At 43.0% G+C, this 27001-nt stretch overlaps 1 protein-coding gene across 1 annotated transcript in view; it reads left to right on the top strand.

Moving 5' to 3' along the window:
- The window catches only part of LOC136582197 (mucin-5AC-like), a 130873-nt gene that overhangs the window by 37572 nt on the left and 66300 nt on the right, over nt 1-27001 (top strand). Inside the window, exons 13-23 of the mRNA XM_066583047.1 lie at nt 1219-1356; nt 2065-2229; nt 8223-8317; nt 9557-9683; nt 9774-10029; nt 12803-12855; nt 14733-14833; nt 16976-17127; nt 23093-23231; nt 23318-23428; nt 26563-26742. Of these exons, the coding sequence (XP_066439144.1) occupies nt 1219-1356; nt 2065-2229; nt 8223-8317; nt 9557-9683; nt 9774-10029; nt 12803-12855; nt 14733-14833; nt 16976-17127; nt 23093-23231; nt 23318-23428; nt 26563-26742 (1517 nt within the window). The remainder of the gene's footprint in view (nt 1-1218; nt 1357-2064; nt 2230-8222; nt 8318-9556; nt 9684-9773; nt 10030-12802; nt 12856-14732; nt 14834-16975; nt 17128-23092; nt 23232-23317; nt 23429-26562; nt 26743-27001) is intronic.

Here is a 27001-nt window from a genome sequence, read left to right on the forward strand (position 1 = left end):
TTGATTGGTGTTTTTTGGTATTGACATCACACAGTGAGGGATTTGTGACAGACGACACCTCAGGGGCTGCAGTGACAGAAAGAAGGCAGCACAAATGTGTCATTTCTAAGTTCATGTAAGCGAAACCAAGCGATGTTAGTGGTGAGAGGGCCTCCCTAGCCTAGGGGCCCAGGTGAAATTGTCACCCCTATGACCCCTATCACTATGCCACTGAATCCATCAATATTTGCCTTAGGGTGGCTTCACATGAGCGTGTGTTTGTGCGTTCATAGGTGCGTACATATTTGCGCACCCCTGTGCACGCAAAACCACGCGTGTATTCAGGAGCGCACATTGCCCTTAATTGTTTTTCAGGGAAGAGCTTTAAATATAAGCTCTTCCCTAAAAAAAACAACATTGTAGTGTAAAAAAAAAAAAAAAAAAAAAAAAAAAAAAACAATATATATATATATATATATATATATACTTACCTGTCTGCCACTGCCGTGTTCCCCATAGGGATGAAGAACACATATGCCGCATGCGGCAGATTTTTTCTTCATCCCCGCGGGGAATAAAGAATTCACTGCCTCACATGTGACAGATGCAGCAAAGGAATTCTTCATCTGTGACAGCTGCAGTAGAGGATCCAGCTGACGGCGCCCATTAATTGTTTTTCAGGTAAGGTTTGTAAATTAAAAAAACACATAATCACCTTTCTTCAGCTGCTGGGGCTCTGCCGCATCCTCTCTGCGCTGTCCACAGCTCTGAAATGAAGTTCTTTGAGCAAGCGGGGAATTAAAATCCCCGCCTGCTGAAAGAGCTGCTTCTGATTGGTTTATATTTAAAGCCCTTCCCTGAAAAACAATTAAGGGGTGCTGGCAGACTATTGCCTTCAATGGAGCTGCCAGCAGCACCCGCTGTTCCATTGAAGGCAATGTGTGCATTCCCTATGGTGCACGCATGTTCTATCTTTACAGGCACAAGCCTGTAAAACATGGACATGTGAACACACCATGGGGAATGCAGTGGTTGGAATAGACACATTTTTTGGGGCGTGCATATGCACACACAAAAACACACACGTGTGAAGCCACCCTCAGTATGCATATTCTCAGCAGGAAGCTATATTTAAAATGCCCCTGTCCCTTCATGCACTACTAGCTGCACAGGTTGTACTGATAAATGAATCTCTTTACAGTTATTATAGTTACTCTCATGTTTTATTTTCCCTTTCAGGTAATATAACTATGTTCCGGCCCACATCTTTCAGCATAAATATGCACACAAATTTTGATCTTTCAATGATAGTGCTGCATGTACCAACTCTGCAGGTGCATATCCATCTCGGTCCAACTTATCACAATCAGATTGTCGGTAAGATTACATTTTTTATTTCCCTAAAAAGTAAAGTAAAGTTATGTTGAAATATTAGTATTATACCTTCCAGCACCATAATATGGGATGTACAGTGTAGATACTGTTTACGTAACTAAGGACCCTCTCAGCTTTTATGCTGTGCCAAACTCTTCAAAGCAGGTTTGTGATCATGACAGCATCTGTCCATACACCCTATTAGGATATACAGGGGGTGGACAAAAATATGGAAACACTACAAAGTGTATGCCTTAAAATCGGTCTCTACATGTCTTATTGAAATATGATTTAGAATCTCATGTAACTTAAGTGGGGATAATATGATATAGATACTGCTAGGCAGATGTGAACAAGGCTCCATTGGTCAGGGGTTTGAGCCACTCAGCTTCTGTTACCAACTGGCTCCCAAAACCACCCAGAGCAGGGCACGAGGTGAAGTAAACACAAATTTGGTGGAAAAGCTCTCAGCCAAACAGGGGTCAAAAGGATAACTCAGTGCTAATGGTTAAAATCCCATGCATTTTGTATGGTGTTTCCATATTTTTGACCACTCCTTGTACTGTATGTATGTCAGACAGAGCAGTTGCTGCTGAATTTGAATACACACCATGTAATGCAACATTTTCTTGAAGGCATGATAAAATTCCATTAGAGAACTACCATAGAAAATATACAATGTCTTTATTATATATTTTTTCTTCTTACAAGGGTTGTGCGGAAACTTCAACAGTATCCAGAGTGACGATTTTATGACTATTAGTGGCGTGTCTGAAGGGACGGCTGCCAGTTTTGCTAATGCATATAAAAGTAATAGCAACTGCCCCAATATCAAGAACAATTATGAGGACCCATGTTCTCTGAATATTGAAGCAGGTATGTAAGTGATAAAACACTAGTATAATGGACATGGTCAGAAGGAGATGGCTCTGTATTGGCTTATTCTCTCACAGTCTATTGCTATATTTTATCAAAAACTGTATGAGAGTTAATGTTCCGTACGGCTGCAATGGTGTCACCTTAGTCAGACGGGCGTTTTTTCGCCCGATTTGCGCATGCGCATGCGTCCGGCGATTTTTTAAAACCATTGCTTTGCAATGGTATTGGACACATGAGCGCTTTTTATGTGCTCGTCCGATAAATTATAGAACAGGAATCGCAGATCGCACCTATCTGCGATCTGCGATTCCTGTTCTCTTCTCTATATGCGCTCAATGGGGCCGGCGGCAGCAGCGCCAACCCCATTGAGATCATATAGAAGACAAATCATTCTTCTCTGCCACAGCTGTAACAGCTATGGCAGAGAAGAACGATGTTTGCCCATTAAATTCAATGGAGCCGGCAATACAGCCGGCTCCATTGAAAGCAATGGGCTGCCGGACAGCGCTGGATGAATTGTCGGGAAGGGCTTAAATATATAAGCCCTTCCCTGCAATTCATCCAGAAAAGTGTTAAAATAAAAAAAATATATATACTCACCTGCTCCCGACAGCCGGAGATCCGCACGGTCGGCCTGCAGTGGGTGTGAAGGAGGTGTGACTCAGACTTGCCCCTGATTGGCTCAGCCTGAGTCAATCAGAGGCAGATCTCAGTCACACCCATTCATGAATTCATGAATAGGTGTGACTGAGACTTGCCTCTGATTGGCTCAGTGCTGAGCCAATCAGGGGCAAGTCTGAGTCACACCTCCTTCACACCCACTGCAGGACGGCCGCGCTGTACTCCGGCTGCCGGGAGCAGGTGAGTATATATATTTTTTTTATTTTAACACTTTTCTGGATTATTTGCAGGGAAGGGCTTATATATTTAAACCCTTCCCGACAATTCATCCCACACTCGCCCGCAGCGCATTGCTTTCAATGGAGCCGGCTGTATTGCCGGCTCAATTAAATGCAATGCGCTGGACAGCTCCGGCCCGTTTCTAATGAAACGCGGCTAGGAGCAGATTTTCGGGCGATTTTTCGGCGCCGGTCACGCGATTTGCCGTGTGACTAAGGCCTAAAGGTCAATTAAATGAGCCATTGAAAATGAACTCAAAGCTGCAGATACCAGCTGACAGATTGATATATATCTTTGTGGGAAAAGATTCTGTACAGCTAGTGATTTATTCATTTAAGGGGGTTGCACCAGAATTTCAAGTTATTCCCTATTCACAGGATAGGGAATAAGTTGCTGATCGTGGGGGGTCTCGTGAATGGGGGTCCTATGACCCCCGTTCTCCTCACTGTGGGGTTACTGCATTCCCTATAGTTAGGAGGATCCTGAACAAAGCATTGGTTGTGCCATTGCTCTAGCACTCCATTCACTTTCAATGGGAGTGCTGAGAAACTTGAACGGCACACACACGGGTATTTTTGTCAGCCCTATTGAAATTAATGGAGAGCTGACTGTGGATGCTCAACTAGCACTCCATTTATTGTGATGTCACTGCGAAGATAGGGGATAACTTGAAATTCTGGTAAGACCCCTTTAAATCTCTTCTCATTGGGGCTTAGAAGTCCAGTGGGCGGGCCTACTTAGTGATTGACAGTTGACTTTGTATGTTTACTCATACACTGAAGATGGTCGAACACTGATAGGACGCCCACTGGACTCCTAAACCCAGAATGGGAAGAGGTTTACATTAATAACTTAGGTGTACAGAATCTTTCCCCATAAGACTATACATCAATCTGCTCAGCTCCTCCTGCTCTATAACATGATGCCTGCAGATTGAACTGTATATACAACATGACAGGTTCTCTTTAAAGCTGTCAAATACATTACTAACAACATCACACTCCCTATTCCTTAACTCTATTTTTGCTGCATGCTGCATTAAACAAAATCAAATGATTGAGACAAAAGTACAACTTTTTTTTTGCACAGCTGTATATGTGGTTAACATTTTTTCCATATATTTTATTCAGGTAAACACTTTAGAGACTTTCACATAGGCGGACGTTTTCCTCATTCCCCACCGCTAGCGTGGTAAACTCTGCACCAAAATCCACATGGCTCAGTGCGGATTTTGATTCAAAATGAAAACGGCTCAATTCTGCCAGCAATTTTACATTAAAAACCACAATGAGACCTGCGGATTTTTGTGCGGTATTCTAAGCGGTGGATTAAAATGTGGATTTTCTGTGGGGAATGCAGAAAAATTCCTCCCGTGTGAAAGGCCCCTTACAAAACAGATCTTCCGAGATCTGCTCTTTTCTTTGATAAAACTCATATTAAAGGAATCAGAGACCACAGGCTACTTAAAAAAAAAAGTTTCATACATAGAGAACCTTGTAAAGGTTTTAGGCAGGTGTGACAAAAATGCTGCAAAGTAAGGGCTCCCTCAGACGAGCGGGTTTTTTTTTGCGCATCTATGTGCACAAAAAAATGCGCTCCACGCATGTTCAAAATGCGCATGACTGAAGCTCTGTGCCCATTGCTTTCAATGGGGCCGGCGCTACTGCCTTCCCATTGGAAGCAATTGTCTGCGTGCAACCCCCGCAGTGATTTGTGGGGAAGGGCTTAAAGTATAAGCCCTTCCCTAAAAATCATCCATAGCTGCTGTAAAAAATGTATATATATATATATATATATATATATATATATATATGTATATATAAAAAGCCCTTTATATATACACATCACCTCTCCGCCACTGTCGGCGCTCCGGCGCATCTTCTTGCTGGATCCCCGGCTGAGCACTGCTTCTGATTAGCTAGGCGCTGTGATCAATCACAGGCAGCGCTCAACTATCAATAATAAATGGCTGAGTGCTGCCTGTGATTGGCTGAGCACTCAGCCAATCAGACCCAACACTTTGAGAAGGCAGGGATTTTTAAGATCTCGGCCAGGAGAAAATACTTCAGAACAGTGCGGGGGAGCCAGTGAGCACCTATTTCATCAGGCAGTGATTTTAATTCTCCGCCTGCTGAAAGAACTTTAATGCAGATCCGGGGACAGTGGAGACAGGACACTTTTGAGCCCCGGCAGCTGAAGAAAGGTATGATTTTTTTTATTCTTTACACCAGTTTGGCTTGTTTTTCAGGGAAGGGTTTATATGTAAAACCCTTCTCTGAAAAACAATTAGGGGTGTCGGCATTCATGACAGCTGCGCTAGGGAATTCTTTATTCCCCGCAGGGATGAAGAACCCCTTTGCTGCATCTGTCATATCTGCGGCAGGTGCAGCAGGGAATTCTTTATTCCCCGCAGGGATGAAGAAAACATCTGCTACATGTGGCTGCGGACAGGTAAGTGTATATATAAATATATATATATATATATATATATATATATATATATTACACTAAGGCTACCTACTCACCAGAGTTTATTTCACTGCATTTTTTTCCCAATTGTCAATGGGACTTTCTAATGTTAAAAATGTAACACACAAAAAATGCAAAAACGGCAACTTGTGTTTTTTGTGCGTTGCGTTTTTAATAGAGATGAGCGAGCGTACTCAGCCACGCCCCTTTTTTGCCCGAGCACCGTGATTTTCGAGTACTTCCGTACTCGGGCGAAAAGATTCGGGGGGCGCCGTGGGTGAGTGTGGGGTTGTAGCGGGGAGTGGGGGGGAGAGGGAGAGAGAGAGGGCTCCCCCCTGTTCCCTGCTGCTACCCCCCGTGCCGCCACGCCTCCCCCTGCCCCCCGGCGCCCCCCGAATCTTTTCATCGCGGTGCTCGATCGAGTAAATACTCGAAACGAGTATACTCACTCATCTCTAGTTTTTAACATTAAAAAATCCCATTGACAATTGGAAAAAAAAAAAACGCTTGTGGTTAGGCACCCTAAAAGGGATGATTTTCAGGGAAGAGCTTATAATTAAAGCTCTTCCCTGAAAATCACTTCAGGATTGCCGCAGACCATTGTCTTCAATGGTGCCGCTGGCAGCAGCCGCAACTCCACTGAAGACAATTCATGCAGGACCTATGGTGCACGCATGTCCTATTTTTACAGGTGCATGCCTGTAAAACATGAACATTTGAACACACCATAGGGAATGCAGTGGTTGTAATAGACACGTGTTTTTGTGCGCACGTATGCACACACATAAACACGCTTGTGTGAATCCACTCCTACACAACATGTCCGCTCACATTCACCTTGTTACATTTCTAGTATAAGAGTGACTCTTACTGTAGGTCACACATTTAGGCCTCAGTCAGATGGGCGTTTTTTCGCGCGATTTGCGGATCGCATGACGGATGCGCATCCGCAAATCGCGTGACCGGGGCCGACAATTTGCCGAAAAATCTGCAGCTAGCAGCGTTTTCGGCGAAACGGCCCATCGCTGCCCGCTATCCTCTGCCACAGCTGTGGCAGAGGAGAACGATGTTCGCCCATTGAATTCAATGGAGCCAGCAATACAGCCGGCTCCATTGAAAGCAATGGGTTGCCAGCGAGCGCGGGATGAATTTTCGGGAAGGGCTTAAAAATATAAGCCCTTCCCTGAAAACCATCCTAAAATGTGTAAAAAAAAAAAAAAAAGTATACTCACCTTTTCCCCGCGTCCGGCTGGCAGTTCTCCTGAACTGCTCTGTGTAGTATTCGGCAGGCGGGAATTTAAAATCCCCGCCTGCTGAATGGGCTGCCTCTGATTGGTCACAGCTCTCACCAATCAGAGGCAGCTCTCACTCACCCATTCATGAATTCACGAATGGGTGAGTGAGTGCTGCCTCTGATTGGCTGAGCGCAGGGAACAATCAGAGGCAGCTCTCAGCAATTTTTTTTTTTTACAGATTTTAGGATGGTTTTCAGGGAAGGGCTTATATTTTTAAGCCCTTCCCGAAAATTCATCCCGCACTGTATTGCCGGCTCCATTGAATTCAATGGGCGAACATCGTTCTTCTCTGCCACAGCTGTTACAGCTGTGGCAGAGGAGAACGATCTTTAAGTATATGTTCTCAATGGGGTCGGCGCTGCTGCCGCTGGCCCCATTGAGCGCATATATAGAACACAAGGAATCGCAGAACGCAGATAGGCACGTTCTGCGATTCGTCGTGTCCTATAATTTATCGCACATCCGCATAAAAAGCGGACATGTGACCGATCCCATTGCGAAGCATTGGGTCTATATATGCGCGGATCGCATGTGCAAGTCGCTTGAAAAAACGCCAGTCTGACCGAGGCCTCAGTCGGTGTCAGCTTCATGTGCAACGGGTAAGTCGCCCGCAGGTTAAATGATGGCGCAACAGCTGAGCAATAGAGGCAGAGACAATTTTTTTCAAACTAAATAAACTTTACTAACAGGTGTTGCTTCACTCCATAGGAGGGCATGAATTACCTAAACATTATGTGTTTTAATTGAACTTCAAACCTGCAATATATTCCTATGTGAGAACGACAAGACACTTAGTCTTTTGGACTTCACTCGTACTAACCATCTACATTCTCCATAACTTGGTTGCTGATGTGCACACCTCTGTGCAAAGTTATTGGCTAGTTGTTGAAAGAACAATTGCATGTTTACACCAGACGATAATCAACCAGCAACTACTTTAAGATGAGCTGAAATAAAGTTACTAGTCAATGAACCATGTTGATGGCCATGTTTACACAGATCAACTGTTGCTTACATTCGCTCTATCGAGTGACTAGTCGGACAATAGTTGTCCTGCATAAGGCCACCCTGAGGCACATTGGACTGTATAACATTGTCAAGGACATACTAAGAGACAGTAATGTACTTAGTTTGTTCATAGCCCTAAATCTACTGGCATGCTTTTATTTATCAGATATTATCAAAGCGCTGCGGAATAAGTTCGCGCTATACAAATAAAGATTATTATATTATTATTATCATTCTTACTTTAACTTTTGGCAAATTCCTTGTGGTTATTGGTATAGAATAATTGGCAAAGCTAAAAAAATTGTATCTTTTTTACAGAAAAATATGCACAACATTGGTGTGGCTTACTTACATCGCCAACTGGACCCTTCTCCTCCTGCCGTGATGAAGTAGATCCACTTCCCTATTATACGGTAATGGTCTATTACCAACTCTTCTATCAAGGAAACAGAAATAACCATAACCTTTTGCATGTTTTGGATGCTATGGTGACTTCATGACAGTGCCAAGCATAGAGCCTTCAATGACATGACAAAATCTCCTATACAGTGATAGTGATAATAAGGCTCCCAAATACAAGAACTGCTAGACGGCAACCATATCAGCCATAGTCCACCATGGCACTGACAGACAAAGATCTCCATATAGTTAAAGCTATAGAATATACAGTGACAGTCCTGACCTGCCCTCCAATATAGTGACAGCCATAGGACCCTAAATAATGTACAGAGACAGCCACAGAGCCCCATTACAGTGACAACTATAGGCAATACATGGTGAGACGTACAAAAACATAACAGCAACCCTGAAGAAAAGTAAAAGGATGAAAATAGATGGAGCCCCATAGCAAACATCAAAATGATCAGCATTATGGTACCAGGTTTTGCCATCCAGGACAGAAGGGCCTGGTGTTTGTTCTATTCTCCAAGTCTTTTTCCTGACTATTGGGCCAGTAAATAAGAGAAGCCTCTTGATTACGGACAATGCAATTCCTCTTTATGGGTTGGTCTTGCACAGGTTGTCTACAGCCAGTAATAAAAGGTTATGGGACCAACCAGGAACAAGCTCCTTCTCTCCAATAGCCCCATAGTATCTGTATAATACTGCATGTATGCCTTTTACTGCAAGGCACACCTTTCATCCCTGCATAAAAATAATAGCCAAAGAACATTTGTGAGTTTCTTGTCATAGGAATTCCCTTATAGCGATTGCCTGAGGACCTCCTCTAATCTAATAACAACCGGAGTTCTCCAAAATGCACTGATGACCACAAACCCCCAAACAATGATACCCTTTAGTGCACCAAACACAGTCTAGGGGTAGTAACGACATGGGAGTGTATTATTTCTGTGGTTATTTTTTAAAAGTTTTCTTTGACTAATAGCCATCTATTTTTTCTGTAAATTGAGGATTTTGTTTAACTTGGCCTACACTTGCATGGACATAATTGCTCATTTAAGACCTATCAATATAAAATGTATTGTGTTTAACTGTTTATGTGCATCTGGTTGATGCTCCAGTATAAGGTACACTAGTCATGATGTGCACTTTAAGAAGTCCTAAAGGCCTGGCTCCCTGCCCTGGTCCAATGTTTTGGCAGTTGTCATCTCAGTAATTACAAGCACCCTAAACTTGTGTTTTATTTTTTGAAGAATTGCCTTTGGGATACATGTAGCTGTCAGGACAGTGAGGAATGTATGTGTGCAGCTCTGGCTTCGTATGCCTATGCATGTGCCAAGAAAGGTGTCACTGTCATTGGATGGAGAGACAATGTCTGTGGTAAGTACTTAATGTGTTCTCATTTGACTTGTGTGATTGTGTCATTTCCTATGTAACATTTTCTTCTACTTTTTCTATTTTTCCATATAGATAAGTACACAAAATCTTGCAAAGATTCCCAAGTCTACCAGTATGATGTGACACAGTGTCAGCCCACCTGTCGGTCTAGAAGTCATGATGACACAGCATTCAACTTTAACTTCTCACCCGTGGATGGTTGTGTGTGCATAGAAGGAACATATATGAATGACAATGGAGATTGCATAGCACCAAGTTTATGCCCATGTTATTACCAGGGCAATGCCATGCAGTCTGGAGAAATGGTTGAAGAAAATGGAATGAAATGGTAAGGATGTAAAGAGTGTGGGAATCTTTTACCTTGTGTCAACCTAGTTCTCCCTGTCATAACTGAACATGGCACGATTTCTAATTTGCAGAGCCCATAACTGTAAGATTCATAACGTATTAGGTTTAGCCCTTACATAAGCCAGTCTTTTGTATTTAAAGGATTGCCTCGTGGTAGATGTGGCCAAACCAGCACTTCTGGCAAACAACTGATTTTCCTGGGAAAAGCTGGACCAGCCAGACATTACACCATTCAGATGAATGGCCATCTGTAGTTTACTGGGTTGGTTGAGTCCATGAAAACAGAAGCTGCTTGCATAAAGTAGCTCTGTGTTCTGATTCATAGAGTGGGATACCGAATGGGGAAGACTCCTCTATAACTTCTAAATGCCCTAATAGGCCATATGGGTAGACTTGGTACCATAATGGGGGACCTATTCAGACCCTTGTCCCTTTCTGCTGTGTGCATGCCTGGAAATCAGCCACAGTTCCTTCATAGCATTTGCCCAGAGTGCCGCCATAATACACAACCAAAATATTTCCATAAGAGTTAGTCAAAGTGCTCACCCGTGCCTCATACAATGACATTACTAAGAGTTCCCTCATAACCAGCAGGAGTGCCCCATAAGAGACAACTAGAACAACTTCATAAAAGCAAGGCAAAGAGCCTTTTAGTCCTTCCTTAACAATTCCATTCACAGCTCCATGATAACAGCCAACTAGAGACCCTCCATAACAAGTAACTAATGTAACTTTCTTAAGTCACACCCTTCAGTCCCCCCATAACACTACTCCCCAGGTTCTCTCATAACAGCATGTGTAGGATAAGCTCTCTTGTTGCCCAAGACAAAAGTTTCAGAAATTGTGACCTGGCTGCCATAAAAACTGCTTTTCCTGGTCTTACAAAGTACGCTCACATGACAAAAGTCATGGGACAAGAACTGAATAAAATAAAGGATCAGGGCAGCACTCCACTAAATGACCTTAAAGTTTATATGAGACATACGATTGTAGGGACTTACCCGGTACTCAGTGGAGTTCCCTGGAGGGGCACCCCACCAGTACCTCCATGTCCCGGCAGGCATATAACAATTGGAAGATGTTCCTTCACAATCCTTCCCTCTATCCTGTGGATCAGGAGAGCTGCTTGGTGTTCTTGTGTCCTCTTAGAAAAGACCCAATTGCCAGTAGCCCAGATAAAGCCAAAGAAAAAACCACCTAGCGCTTCCAAGGGCAGGTTGCAGAAATCTTCTATCTTATATTATTTGACTTATATTATTTGACTTCTTTATTTGAAATGCGTTTCAGCCTGTAACAACAGAGCCTTTGTCAAGCGTTGCATTTTCAAATAAAGAAGTCAAATGATATAAGATAGAAGATTTTTGCAACCTGCCCTTGGAAGCGCTAGATGGGATAAAAACTATATCGTGTAGGACCCACTCTAGCCCGGTGTAGTGCAGCAACTTGACATGGCATTGATACCTCAAGTAGATGGAGGATGTCTGGAAGGATGTTAAGCCATGCCATGTTGTCAGCCATCAATACTTCCATGGCTTTTGTAGTTGCAGGGTCTTGGGTACAAATAGATCTCTCCACCACATCCCATAAATGCTCAATTGATGTCAGGTGAATGTGCAGGACACACCATTTCTAGGAACTCTTAAGAATGCTTCTAAAAACAATTTTGGACAACTTGGGCCTTAATGGCACAGTACATCATTGTAGGGATACATGAAGTTCATGAACGGTAGCAAATGGTCTCTAAGAAATGGAATGTACTGGGCACTGATTTAGATAGTACAGTGATCCTAACCCATGCCATGACAACACACCCCACACTAGTATGGAACCAGCACCTGCCTGCACAGTGCCATGCTGACAACTGGGATGCATGGCTTCATAGGGTCTGCATCACATACGAACCCTACTATCAGCTCTAATCAATTCACACTGTGACTCATCGGACCACTGTTACCAGTCCTGTAGGGTCCAGTTTGCAACCTGACAAGTTCAGGTAAGGTGCTGTGTCCAGTGTCATAGTGTTAATAAAAGGTATTCTGGCTAATCTTCTGCTACCATATCCAATGGAAGCTAAATAATGCTGCACTGACCCACAGGATATTAATGTGGGGTCTCTTGCATTGAATGTGGATGTGATTTCTTCCAGAGTCGCTTGTCTGTTCGCACAGACATTTCTAGCCAGACACCAATGACCACAATCATTAAACACCCATGAGCAGCCACTGCTCTGTCCACTGTGGGTGGTAATGCCTTCTATGACGTATTTTTGGTACACATGTGAAACTGTGGATAGAGGAATGTTAAATTCCTGCACAACTTCAGAAATAAAATGTCCTATCCGCCTGTCACCCACTTTCATGCCTCATTCATACTCCAAAAATTCACATCACCTTGCCATGAGCCCACTGGCCCGTGTTCAGCCTCACTCACAGGATAACACCCAACAACTTATACAGGTGAAAGCGTTCCCAAGCCGTTACCTGTGATAATGTAACATCATGAGCAATTTACATACTGCTATCCCATCACTTTTGGCATGTCAGTATATCTTAAAAGGAAATCATTCCAGTTTTGTGATTATGACATCTAACCTAACGCCCAGTGCCTGCGGTGCTGTATCATGCAATTGATATGTATTTTTACGTTGGGTTAGATTATGATAAATGTGAACACTCACTAAAATAAAATGTCATTGTACATAACATAGAAACCTGTGATTTTAATGATGATTACATTTTATACCATCTTTACAGCACCTGCGACAGAGGCGAGCTGACCTGTATGGGTGCAGTCATAAAACAAACAGGTAAATTAAAGGAACTCCTTATATCTTATGGCAATGTTTCATGGACTTGTACTCATTACTTTTATACTAACATGAAATGCTGAGTCCGCATAACAAGTGCTGTCAGTCTTGGCGCTTACAAACGCCTGATTCCGCTCCCAGTCCCCCTTCCTAGCCAGGTCCCGCTACTGAGGGGGTGGGGCTTACTTGAGGTGGCCAGAGCTGCCTGTCACAATTGCAGAGTCGCTGCTTCTGTAAGGGGCTGCATGACAGAGCTAATCCTTAAAGTCTAGGAATGGTAACCAGTCTCTCTCTCTTAGGCGAGTTGCACTTTTCAGGGAAGGTGCTTCACTTGCGGGATTTCAGCGGTTGTGGCTTAATTTTTTGTAAAAACCTTCATACCTGATTATATTAAGTCCTGTAATTATTAGTAGTCTGAAAAAGTCCCGTATTACCAGACATAAAGTTTCCTCTGCCTTATGTGAAACTTGTCACCTCTGGTTGATCCAGACGTGACGATAACATTTTGTAATAAATGCCTAAAAGTAGTTAGAAGCCTGATTGAAGTTAAAGATGTGCAGAGTTCATACATGACACATTTAAATAAGTTTTGTAATTGACAACTGCTGATCCTTCTGAAAATCTGTAATTAATAGAATTTTCCAAACTTCCGAAAAACAAAGTGAATTTGTAAAACCTTCCGAATGACGTCATCTGAGCATTTTATTATATTATATTTTTTGCAATGCATTAGTTTTTACCATAAGGCCACTCTCACACACACCACTTTTCCAGCGTTTAGCGCAGCTTTCAAACACCGAGCTAAGCGCTGTAAAACGCCTCCATTGATTTCAATGGGGCTTTGCGAACTAGTGATTGAAGGCGGCGTTTCTAACGCTGCGATTTGTGAACACTGTCTGCTTTATTTTAGTGCATTTTAAAACTTTTTAACGTACCTCATCTCCCATTGCAATGATGGGGTGCGTTAACAAAACGCTGTTCAAAAATGTGTTAAAATGGAGCGTTTAAACAGACGCTTGTGTGAGATCAGCCTAAAGAACAATGATGTACCATTCTAAAAGGTGATCCACAATTGTTATTTTAGAGAGAATACAATTATTTACTAAAAAGAAAAAAATTTGGTACCATGTTAGGCCACCTGCACACGAACGGATTTGCATTGCAGAATCTGTGGTTGGCATCTGCACTGCGGATCTGCAGAAAACACCATTCGTTACATGCTATAGAAAAGCGCTTCTTCCAGCATACTCACGGAATCGAATTGTGATTTCCGCGAGCAAAGGAAAACGTGCAGCATGTTCCATGTTGGTGCGGATTTCACACGAATGGCTTCCGTTGAAGTCAGTGGAAGCCGTCCGACCCATGGCCCTTCTGCAATTGACAATGCGGAAAGGTTGCAGACTCCACGTCATTGCCTAGCGACTAAGCGGGAAAAAGAAACATTTTATTAAAAATCTGTACTGCGCATGTCCGACGGCAAGCCATCGGGTCCATTCGCAGTACTGGTAAAGAAGAAAAAAAGACAGGTACGCACGGACACCGGCCGGGCCCAGAGTCAGATTCAGCTGCAAGCTCCCACATGCGGAATCCGACCCATTCGTGTGCAGGTGGCCTTAGTCAGTAGAGCAAAATGTGATTGCTCTCTGTAAGAGAACCAAGTAATCTTGTAGATATGATACCTTTTAATGGCTAACAAAAATGCATGATGTTACAGCAAGCTTTCAAACCTACTTAGGATTTATTTACTAAAACAGACAGAGATAAGACGGGTCCTTGTTAAGTGATTGGAATATTTCGATTTATATTTCTGCATTAGCTATTTTTACATATCATTTTTATCTTACCCCCTTCTATTAAAACTAAACCTCTTTCACCAGTATGCAGCGAACCACTGGTTTATCTTAATTGCTCCAGTGCTCCAAAAGGGACAAAAGGCGTGGAGTGTCAGAAGAGTTGTAATACACTGGACATGGACTGCGTAAGTAAACCTGGAAATGATGTTATCTCCTATCGGTGTAACTACTGGTACACACAAGAGCACGGATTGTGGGGGAGGCCTCGTGTTCCCATCCTGTAGATGGCAGAGTGAGTGGCTTAGGCCGGGCTCACGCAGGTGGATTTGTATCTGCGATCGCCAAGCTTGGCCTTAGGGGTAGAAAAGTGGTGACAAGTTCTCTTTTAGTCCTTAATGACTAGACACTTTTTTAGCAATTTTACAAATTTATTGTTTAACTCCCATATTTTATTCTTGCAGCATTTTTAATGATATATAAGACTATTTTTAATATCACTTTTATAGAATTGTTTTCCTTTTTGGTTTTATTAGGGTTAATGTGTACAAAAAATGTGTTTAAATAATTTTTAAAAGTGATTTATTTTTGATAATAGTAAATCTATATTAAAATAAAGTATAGGTATGGTTCCCCATTGTGATATATATATATATATCTGCATAGTCTTGGATTATATTTCAATGTCTATGGCAAGGGTTTGGGTTGGAGTAGGCGGTACTTTTTACCGTACTTTTTTATATATTTGTATTTTAGTCAATAATTTCCATACTTATTTTGTATATATTTTTGAACATAGATGTACCCAGTGATGTTATAAAAGACCTTGGGGGACACGTGCATTGGTATTTTTATTTTACTATCTTCAACTGTAATTGGGATATCCATAACAGCCCCAGTTACAGGTGAAAACATCCCCCTGTGGTGAGAGAGCTGATCTGAGTCTGCTAATATACAGAAGCTCTGCCATACCAGGGGGTGATGGCGATCACATGTTCGTGGGGTCTAGTAAAGGGAATGGCACTGTTGCTTTGACTATTCACTATATAGTACTCATTGAGCGCTACATAGGCTGGAAAAGAGAAGTCAAAATAGTTATAAACCACATCTGGCAGAGACAGCCGGGCTCCCGCTCTGCTCCTGTTATACTGCAAAAGCTGTCAATCCTTGCCATGCCTTTACCATGGCATGAGATTAAAGCCCACGGCTAAACACCGTAGATTCACACTGCTTGGTCATAATTGTGTTAAAGGAGTTGTGCGATCACTGGACAAAATTCCCGCTATAGCAGCAACTGTGCTAAAATAACAAAAGCAGCTCTACTTACCCATCATCTGCCGTGAGGATCCCGCACTGCAGCCCTGCCGTCCTCCCGGTGTTAGTTGTGGAAGATGATGGTTGCGGATATCACCTGACCACTGCAGCCAATCAGAGGCTGCAGCATCACCACCCTTTCTCCTGGCATCAGCGCTCGCAACATGAACGCCTTGATGCCAGAAGTTCAGAACGGTGACACTACAGCCTCTGATTGGCTGCAGCACTCAGGTCATATCCGATGACACCAACGAACACTGTCAATCAAGAGCTAGCCGACCATGGACAGCAAGCTAGGGGGAAGGGAAATAGCACTTTAGAGGGATTTTTCAGCATAAAAAATGTCATTTTAGGCAAATAAACTACATAGCAGCTTTATCACCCTGTCTATCATATTATCACAAGTTGTTTAAAAAGTTAGTGACGCTTTAAGGGTACAGTCTAATGATCGCTTTGAATGACTACCGCTTTAAACCGGAGCGATAAGCATTCAAGTGAATGGAGGTGGAGCAGGAGGGGATCATTCCGGCTGCCCGCCTCCATTCACCATGAACAGGAGGCGCTCAAAGATTGAGCGGCTCCTGTTCGGACGCCCTTTCAGTTGCTTGGCTTTCAATTCTTATAAAAACCAAGCGACTCCAAAACTGAACGATTTCTCTGCGCTTTGCCTTGTCGGCCGCTGCATGTACACAGAAGGACTATCTCCAGAATTCACTTTTTCAAGTCTAAAGTTACCTATAGGCACTGAAAGTCGGAGCTATTAGAGAAGCTGCCATCTTATTGAAGCAAGCCTGCAAGTACAGATTCAGCAATCATAAGCGTGATTGGTGCACTGTGATAACTTGCTTTACAACTTTTCAGTATAGTGTAGTTATCGTCATGCGTTAAATGTCAGGCTGACATTTACTACAGTTGCAGATCCACTTTTTATACTGACAGTACAGGCACTCAGGTTAATACAGAACAACCTCTTAAAAGTCTGTAAACCAGATGAATGATATCTTGTTCCTCCACAGTTCAGCTATCAGTGTGTTTCGGGCTGCGTGTGCCCTCCTGGCTGGGTATCTGATGAGAAAGGAAGTTGTATCCGCGAGCCGCAGTGTCCATGTATACATAATGAGGCTACATATCAACCAGGAGAAAGCATCTCAGTTGGGTGTAACACATGGTAAGTCTTTTGATTCTGATAATTAGCAGAATTTTAGGACATGTTCACATAAAGCAAACTTTTTTCTGCTGCAGAACTTGATGTGGATCCATGTCAAAATCCATATGAAAACTAGCATGTAAAGTTGCAGTTAGGGCGGAAACTGACGAAGGTGTATAACGCGGCGAAGCCATTCATTTCAATGGATTCATTCACACAAGCGTGTTTCTGGCTCGCAAAATCTGCGTACGAGAAAAGATAGGACTTGCCCTATCTTTATCCGTTTTACACAGAAAGTTGCCCTATATGTCTTAAAAAAAGGGAGGGATAAGAAGTCAGCTCACCCTAATTTGGTGTTTTATTGCCATTGCGAGTGAACTGGCATTTCAAGCGCAAAAATTACAGTACTATATGCTGTCACATCTATTTCTTGCCATCTCCCAACCTAGTTCATGCTCAAATACCATCCTGTAATGGCGAATGTATTTGCTCATACGCTCGTCTGAAGTAGCCCTTAGGAGTGGATTTAGGAGCAGATTGTTGAAGATTTCATCACCTCATTTGAAGGAGTGAAATGCTCAGTGAAAATCCACACACTGCAGACTTTTTCCTATTCAGTGTAGGGCTGATTTGAGACATTATGTACTAGTAGTAAAATGGCACAGAAATTCTGCAACTAGGTACAATTCTGGGCTTAAACAGATGGGGGAGAAAGCACAACTACCCTCACTACTACCGAACATAGTTGTGCATGAACCATTTTTTTTCAGACTATTCAAACTCTGCACTATAACATGCGAGTTTGAAGAAAAAAAAAAGCGGGAAGGTAGGTCCTGTCTAGAGATGAGCGAGCATACTCGCTAAGGACAATTACTCGATCGAGCATTGTCCTTAGCGAGTACCTGCCCACTCGGAAGAAAAGGTTCGGCTACCGGCGTGGGTGAGAGGTGAGTTTTCTTCTGAGCGGGCAGGTACTCGCTAAAGGCAATGCTCGATCGAGTAATTGCCCTTAGCGAGTATGCTCGCTCATCTCTAGTCCTGTCCTATCTTTCTCGCATGTAGGAAAACTACCAGGGCAAGTCCTATCTTTATCGCATGTAGTATTAAGTCCTGTCTTTTCTTGGCCATGGTGCAGTGAGCTGGAGTTGGCAGAAGTAACTTGAGTGTTTTTTCTAACTCAGGCCTAGTCACGGTGGTGGCTACTCTGTTTAAGATGATGGCCCGTGCAGCAGATGGATTACACAGAGGTGACTGATAATAATAGTGGTAACAGTTCAACGTGACGCCAGTGCCTCTGAGTATGATGTAATCGATGAAGTAAAGAGTCCAGATCAAAGAGCTTTTGAAAAACTGAAGGCACCCCGTTTTTACTGACTCTTGCAACTGACAGATTACCAGTTACTGGGTATTGTTAGCAGACAGTAGAACGCTTCAACAATTCGTCTTACAGGCATGAAACAACACTTTATAAATCCTGAACTCTCTCTCTTTGTTTCTTTCCTTCTCATGAAAGAAAAGCCTCCCAGGCTAAGTTATCTGGGTACTGAACTGAGTGGTTGTTTGCGGAGGAATGGAGGAGCTAGCGTGAGCTTGACAAAAGGCACACTGACTGTTTACTGCACTTGGGCTGATTGACATCACAAATAGATTGACTATTCTCAGTCCTGCTTCTGCGAGGTTTGCCTTGTCTCTGGTTCCTTATGGCAGAGTTGAAATAGACTCTGCTCTTTCTCAGGGGCTGTCGGGTCCCATTGCTCCCCAGCTCAACACTGTAACCCAGCGCTGCTCTGTCTTGCCCCTCTCCTCGCATGCCCGAAACTTCAACTTTTTCCTCCCCCCCCCCCCCAAGCTGTCTTTTATATTCCTACTCCAACAACCAATCCCGGGCTAGCGAACTCTCTTTGACCAATCCCAACCCTGGTCTGAGTGATTGACAGGTAGAGGGGGGAATTCTCCAAACTCACGCGGAGATGGACAAAACAGGCACAGATATTAACTGTTTAGTGACCTGTTAAGGCCAACATAAAAAGACAACGGCTACTGTACATAGACATACATTGAGACGCAAACAATCATATAAACACCACATGAGGTAGCCAAACCAGTGCTGTAGGGGCCCCAAGTATAGGCCACTACAATTGTATTAACGCCCAAGAATCCCGCCAGTGAAAACAAAACCATTGAAATCAATGGTTTCATCCCGTCCCATTATGCGGCTGTGATAGGGTTTTACTAACTCGATTCACCTACAGTGGAAACAATCTACTCCGGATTCTGATCATGTTGTAAATTTTCAAATCCACAGCATGTTCTATCTGTTGCAGATATACCGGCAACTTAGACCATGGATTTCATTAATCTCTATATAATAAGTCAAATTTACGGCCATTTCCGCAACTAAATAGTATGTGGATTTCGGTGCTGAAGTATGTGTTAAAGTCTGAAGAATGAAAGATGCTGTTGGCATCAGTGACAGAATTGACATGCTGCTGATTAGAGAATCCACAGCATGCCTTCAATTCCATATGGATTTTTTCTATTACATGTGTGTAAGGTTTTTAAAACCCATCCCATGTATTGTACTGTAAACTGCAGTCAATCGTCAGTGTGGAATCTACACTATATACACATCAGTTATACAGTATGTGAATTCACCCAAGGGCTCATGTCCACGGGCAAAATAAGAATTAAAATCCGCAGCGGATTTTAACTCTTCTCCTGCCCGCGGATCCGCATCCCATAGGGATGCATTGACCACCCGCGGGGTAGATAAATACCCGCGGATCGTCAATAAAAGTGATTTAAAAAAAAATGGAGCATGAAAAAATCCGGACCATGCTCCATTTTCATGCGGGTCTCCCGTGGGGACGGCTCCCGCGGGCTTCTATTGAAGCCTATGGAAGCCGTCCGGATCCGCGGGACACAAAAATCTGATTTTACTCACACGCTCCGGTTCTTCTCTTCGCCGCGGCGCCATCTTCTCTCAGTCGCGGCCGGATCATTTTGCTTCGGCCCGGCGCATGCGCGGGGCACGTCACCGACGTCATCATGCACATCCGCCGAGCTGAAGAAAGAAGATCCGGCCGCGACGAGAGAAGATGACGCGGCAGCGAAGGAAGTATCCGGAGCGTGTGAGAGGTAAGTTAATTCTGATTTATTCCTATTTTCAGCCCTCATGTCCGCGGGGCAGGAGGGACCCGCTGCAGATTCTCCATGGAGAATCTGCAGCGGATCTGATTTTCCCCGTGGACATGAGGCCTTAGATTGGATTCATATAGCTTTAAAGGGAACACGTCAGCAGTTCCTAGCATGCAAAACCGCCTACACCAATACGATGATTAAGTTTAACTGTTTCCAAATCTTCTGCTTGTATAACTAAGGGCAAAAACACATGGGCGCATGCGCCAATACACTCGTCGCTGCGTGTGTATTATTGTATATACTTAGGATATTCCATTAATGTCTCAGATGGGAATACCCTTGCAGGGCTTGGAAGTGGTTCAGTATGGCAATGTGGCCTTCAGACCAGAAAAAGTTGTGCACCCCTGGGGTAATATGTACCCAACCAGCAGGGTAGTGACACCACTGCAGCAATGGCAATGTTGTACAGAACTTAACCCTTTCCAGTCCACTGTCTGACGTCTAAAGACATTCTGATTGAAGGCTGTACAGCTCTGATGTCAGAAGACGTCCGGCAGGGTATTCTTACTGTATATTACTGGACGCTCTGTTGTCCAGGGCCTCTCCAGCATGTCCCATACTGCAGTACTGGCTCTAGCCAGCAGATGGCGCCATTGTATAATGGCAGAAAGAGAAAGCCCCCTAGGAAACCCTGAATCCAAAATTGGATTGCAAAGGGTTAATGTCGGTCTGGCAGCACAAGTAATGACACCATATATAATCTGACAGTGAATCTGGATGCCTTGTGTGGCTGTGCCCAAAGGATAATGAGGTAAGCTGCCTGAAGTGACTAGTAGTCTGCAGACACTGACAAACCACGGACCGTGCTGTTTTTGGTGCTTTGTCAATCATGACAACCACCGATCACCAGGCTGGAGGAGTACATTTTTGTTCCATTGCTATTGCTAGTCATTTGCACTGATGTAACTACCCTGCTTGTTGGGTAAATATTACCCTATTGCTTCAAGTAATGGTCTATCAGTACCCCCTAGCATAACTGATGAAGGGGTTCACCCTGAAACATGTATCTACTGCTGGTTTTAATATACTTCAAAAAAGAGAAGTCGGATGTTTTATCCTATTACCTCACGACTTCACTCTGCAGAGTTGCGCCAACATAGCAGTTCCTCATATCCACATATGCAGTCCGCCCACCACTTAGTGGATCTACCTAGTTGGCAGCATCTCCACAACTTGTTTTTGATAACTCTCCTCATAGCCTCTAGACCCCGGGCTCATGCCTGGGTCCTGGGCTTTGAGTTTTGTCCCACCCTTTTCTTTTATTTTCATCTTCCATTAGCAGGAACTTTTTAAAAGCTATTTTCCAAGGTATGCCACCTTCGTTGGTTATACAAGGAGAAGATTTGGAAATAGTTAAAGAGGTATTCAAAGTAAAAGTTATATGCTCCAGAACATATAATTTTGCAATATAATATCATAAATTATTTTACAAAGCTGCAGAGATATTGCTTTACCTGTGGTCTGCTTAGTTCTCCATTGGTATTCAGTGGTTATGACATGTAGGCTTCGCTGTTTTACTGGTCAGGTATGTTCAGGGCCTTCAAATGATATAATGATGACACAGTTTATATAGTCACTAATGTCAGTAACTGGCAATGGGGCATTGTGGAAAATGTAGTTTTTGTATTCCTCGGTGGCCATTTTTTTTTATAACAATGTGGAAATCTGAAGCTGGCTGGAAAGCAGTGGCAGCGCAGGTCGGCAAAAAAGGTACCAGAGTTCAGTTTGATGATTTAAGTGGGTATTTGGAATAATTTAATTAGTGGAAACATTAGAGAACTTTTTACAATTTTGCCTAGTCTCCGGAATATCCCTTTAAACTTCACCGCTATGTTATTATAAGCATTCCATTTAATACATATTCTGTCTACTATTTCACTATTTTTTAAAGTATACATGCTATGGTCTACTGCTACTTTATAGCAAAGTACTTTAAAGTCTACATACCCGGCATTTTTGTTTTTTGACATTTTTTGCAGCATTGTTGGCGTAACTGGTATTTTTTTTAAAAAGACAGCATGCTCTAAGTATGGTGTATTTTTGCATTTTTTCTATAGGACACTTAGTAGGAAACCAAGAAAAAAACCTTCACAAAATATTATATAACAAACAAAAGCCAAGAAAAAACTCTTGTAAAAATCATTATTAAATATGCTTCAAATGCATGAAGTTTTTTTTAAAAAAAAAACTGTTTAAAACCCTGAAAAAATAGTGTGGGAAGAATTTTTATGTTGTTTCTTCTCACCACTGTTCATATTATCCTCTTAAAACAAGGGGCAGCGCTCCAGGGGTATCCACATTAAATAACTCCTAAAAACCTGGAGGGCAAGGTCATAACTATAGAAGATGCAGGGGATGCGGTTGCACCCGGGCCCAGGAGACTTAGGGGGCCCATAAGGCCTCTCTTCTCCATATAGGGAACCCAGTACTATAAGTAGAGCATTATAGTTGGGGGCCCTGTTACAAGTTTTGCATTCGGCCTGGGACCTTCAAGTTACGCCTCTGCTGGAGGGGACTTACCTGGTGTGACAGATCTACCCAGAGCAGGGGCAGACCGTCACATCTGAAGACCCTGATCACCTCTCAAATACTCGTTTGAGATGGCCAAGGGTTTCCCTCATCACAAGGCCAACCAAAGGTGGAAAGCGTCATTGGGATTCTGAAGTGGTTTTCGGTCACGTGTGTGTGAGGACTAGAATAGATAAATATTTATATATTTTAATCATATTATCCTCTCAACTGCATGTTTTATATTTTCATCTCCCTTTTTGTCTTACCTTTACAGCACATGTAAGAACAGAAGATGGGACTGCACTCACAATGCTTGCCTTGGAACGTGTTCTGTCTATGGAGATGGGCATTACATCACTTTTGATAGCAAGCAATATACCTTCAGTGGAAACTGTGAATATGTATTAGTCCAGGTATATTTGTCTTAATCCTTTAAAAGCAAATAGAAGTTGGTCGTAATGGACTAATCATCTAATGCATGCACATTCTTTTTATACAGGATAACTGTGGTGGAAATGAAGAGAAAAGCTACTTCAAAGTCATCACTGAGAATGTGCCATGTGGGACGACTGGCTCCACTTGCTCCCAAACTATCAAGTTCCATATTGAAGTAAGAAATCATACTTATAAAGTGAACTAAAGTGACTAGAATAGAATTGCTTTAAACATATCTTACTAAGTCCCAGCCAAAGAAAAAATTATACACTTATTTGTTTTTTTGCATTGAGTCTTCCTTGTCATGCACTTAGAAAGTCTTATACTTGCAATGCCTCAAGTCCTCCATTGAGATTTGTGACTGCTGGTGTTCCCAGCACTGAATAGCACCAAATCAGCTCCCCTTCCCCTCTTCTCTGTCATAGGCTGTGTACCTACACCCACTCAATGCTATACAATGCTATCTCTTCATTTGTTATTTACTAGTCGGGAATATATTGGTGCTGGTGGAAAAGATAAGCTATCGCAGTGCAGTGCTAGCTCTTGATTAAATGACAAGGTGCTGGGACATCTGCTTCACTACAAATGCAGCCAAAGGGTGCTTTTACACAAGACAGTTGTTGGGAACATAAGCACTTGACATGCGTCCCATGCAGAGGCGTAACCTGAAGCTCCCGGGCCCCAATGCAAAATCTGTAACATGGCCCCCCAACTATAATGCTTTATTCATACTACTAGGCTCCCTATATGGAGAAGAGAGGTCTTATGGGCCCCCTAAGAGTCCTGGACCTGGGTGCTGGACCCTGGTTCCATGGGCTACCACCTCATTATTGCTCCTGTGCTCTACACAGGGGCGGTAGTCATTCAATGAATGAAAGTAGAGTGGACCAGGACCATTCCAGCCTGCTTGTCTCCAATCACAGTAAACTGGAGTCACTCAAACATTGAGCAGCTCCTATTTACATGATCCGATAGTTTCGGTAAAAAACAGTCGACTCTGACAAAGAGCGCTTCTTGCTCAGGGCCCTATCAATGGCTGCATGTACACAGGATGATTAGCAGCAGAATTTGCTGTTTCAAAAAGAATTCAGGCGATAGTCACCTGGTGTAAAGGTATCTTAATTGTACTATGGGCAGATGAGTGGTGGCAGGTGGTCTGGATGGAGAGCAAATCATAAGAAAATAGTAGTACTAGAAGGTGCAGGAGGGGCATGTGCCCTGGGTGCAATGAGGGTGGGGGGCACCAGACCAGATTACATGCTCATGACTAGGAATATTCAGACTCCAGGATGTGCTGCTGGAGGAGTTTCTGGCAGTTTTTATTATTATTATGTATGGGAGAAGAAGAGGGTACACAATACTTGGGGATTGTGTTCTTAATCTCTTCAGACCCTTGTAACACCCCTGGCTGCTAGTGCTACACAAATGAGTCATTTAAGACCATATTCAAATGGTGTTTCTTACTCTGAATTTGAATTGGAATCTACGTCAATTTTCTGTATGTGAACGTGAAATCCATGCGTGGAAGAAAAAGAAGTGACATGTCTTTTCTTAACATGGATTCTGCGCCGGAAAATTGCAGACAGATTTTCCCACTAACTAGGCTAAATCTGCATGTGGATCTGAGACTCTAACAATTGACAATCCATGTCAGAAACAAGTAGCTTTCTGATGTGGATTTTCATTTAATTTCACTCCATTTGAACAGCCTAAAAGACCGTGTCATGCAGTTGAAAGTTACTGATGGAATGTTGCCAGCAGCCACAAAAAAAAAATTGCATATAGAGGCTCCAAACTGGATTTTTGCACCAGGGCCATAGCGTGACATAGTCACAGTACAGCTGAGAACTGTACCAAGATACTGTTTGTCACGGTCTCAATTTGATTTATAATCGACTGCACAATTTTGCAGGTAAGCTTTACCTACAACATCGTGCAGCTGATAACAATCAATTTACAAACTATGCCAACATGCTGTCCAGCGCATATTTCTGCTGCATCGCGGCTGCCCAGAAGCCACACTGTGGGGTCACACTGTCAGATATCCAGATCCAGACCACACAACGTAGGAACTGAATAAATTAAAGAAGTTACGTTACATTAATTGGAGGGGTTGGGGTAGTGGCTTAGTCGAGTATCTGCCCGCTCGTGTCTAAAGATTTGGCTGCCGGCGCGGATGACAGGTAAGTTGCGGCGGGGAGCGTGGGGGGGGGGGGGAGAGAGAGATCTCCCTTCTGTTCCTCCCCGCTCTCCCCCACTGCTCCCCGCCCGCTGCTGGCACCCGAATCTTTAGACACGAGCGGGCAGATACTCCAATAAGGCACTACTCGCTCGAGTAGTTAGCCTTAGCGAGTATACTCGCTCATCTCTAGTGAGCACCCAGAAGGTGTGTGGAGACACCTAGTAGGTGACTGGGTTGAGGGGGGCATCTCTCTCCCCAAGGAGAGCCCCCGGAAGGGGTGTGGAGACACCTAGGAGGTGAGCATGTTTATTTGCGCACAATAAAGAAAGACACACCAATTGAAATGGCTAATTAGTTCAGATGTGTTCTTTTTCCATTGTAATTATGCAGTGTTTAGCGCATCTTGTTGCGTATTGCACATGCATTTGTGCACCAACCATTGACTTCTATGGTGACTTTTGGTGTGCAGATGCACAGGAAAATAGAGCATGCTGCAATTTTTTGCGCAACCGAAATGTGCAAGTAAAATACACACATGTGAACGATCCCATTGGAATCAATGGGTTCTACTCTCTGTGCGAATCTAGCCGTAGGGTGCATTCACACGTTCAAGAGCGAGTTGTATGCTCCATCTGTGTGCTGTGCGAAGTGCTAGAGATCACACATTTGCAAGTTCTAGAACATGCTGCAAAGTTTCCATCTTGCAATATCGCTGCAAGAAAAATATCGCCCATGTAAATACACCTATTACAAATTATGGGTTGTATTTTTGTGCAAGTTTTATGTGTCTCAAAACTCATAAAACTAGCATGATTTTCTTGCCCGTGAGAATACACCTCTGGAAAGGGCTTTTCCAAGAAATTCTGAAAATGCTTAAAATTTAGGAGGTACAGCTAAGTAGTGGCAACCTGTACCTTTTATTTGCCGCTCTGCACCCTCTTCTTCATCCCGATTTGCTGCCGTGTTTACATGTAGCACTACAGATTTTTTTTTCATGTAAAAAGTTTACAAAGATTTCTAACATTCTGTTTTCACTTTGTCATATGAGAATTTTTGTCAAATTCTATACAACTGCGCTACAGTGTTAGCAATATATCGTTTAACACAAAAACATCTGCTATCGACAGGGACACGAATTTCGTCTTACCAATGAAAGGATTGAAGTGGTGAAAAGAAACGGCAAGGAAAAGATCCCCTGTACTGCTATGCAGAGGGGAATGTATTTCATCTTCAAATGTGATAATGGGGTCATGCTCATGTGGGACAAGAAGACAACCATACACACCAAGCTTGACTCGCATTTCAAGGTGAGAAACCTCAATTTAATCCCTTTTGTTTAATTTAATTGTAGTTGATAAAGGTTTGTTACATTATAAATGGATCTGATGTTCAGAAACGTTTGTCCCCGCTAGCTTGAAACATCAGGAAAGGATAAAGCTAAAATCTACCCTCATCTTTAAAGGATAATTTACAGTATTTCTTAAAGTTAAAGGAGTTGCTTAAGTTGTAATATCTCGGTACAACCCCTTCCCCATGCAATAACGTAAGAATTAGCGATATACTTAC

The sequence above is a fragment of the Eleutherodactylus coqui genome, chromosome 11 (genome assembly GCF_035609145.1).
Source record: "Eleutherodactylus coqui strain aEleCoq1 chromosome 11, aEleCoq1.hap1, whole genome shotgun sequence".
Taxonomy (NCBI): Eukaryota; Metazoa; Chordata; class Amphibia; order Anura; family Eleutherodactylidae; genus Eleutherodactylus; species Eleutherodactylus coqui.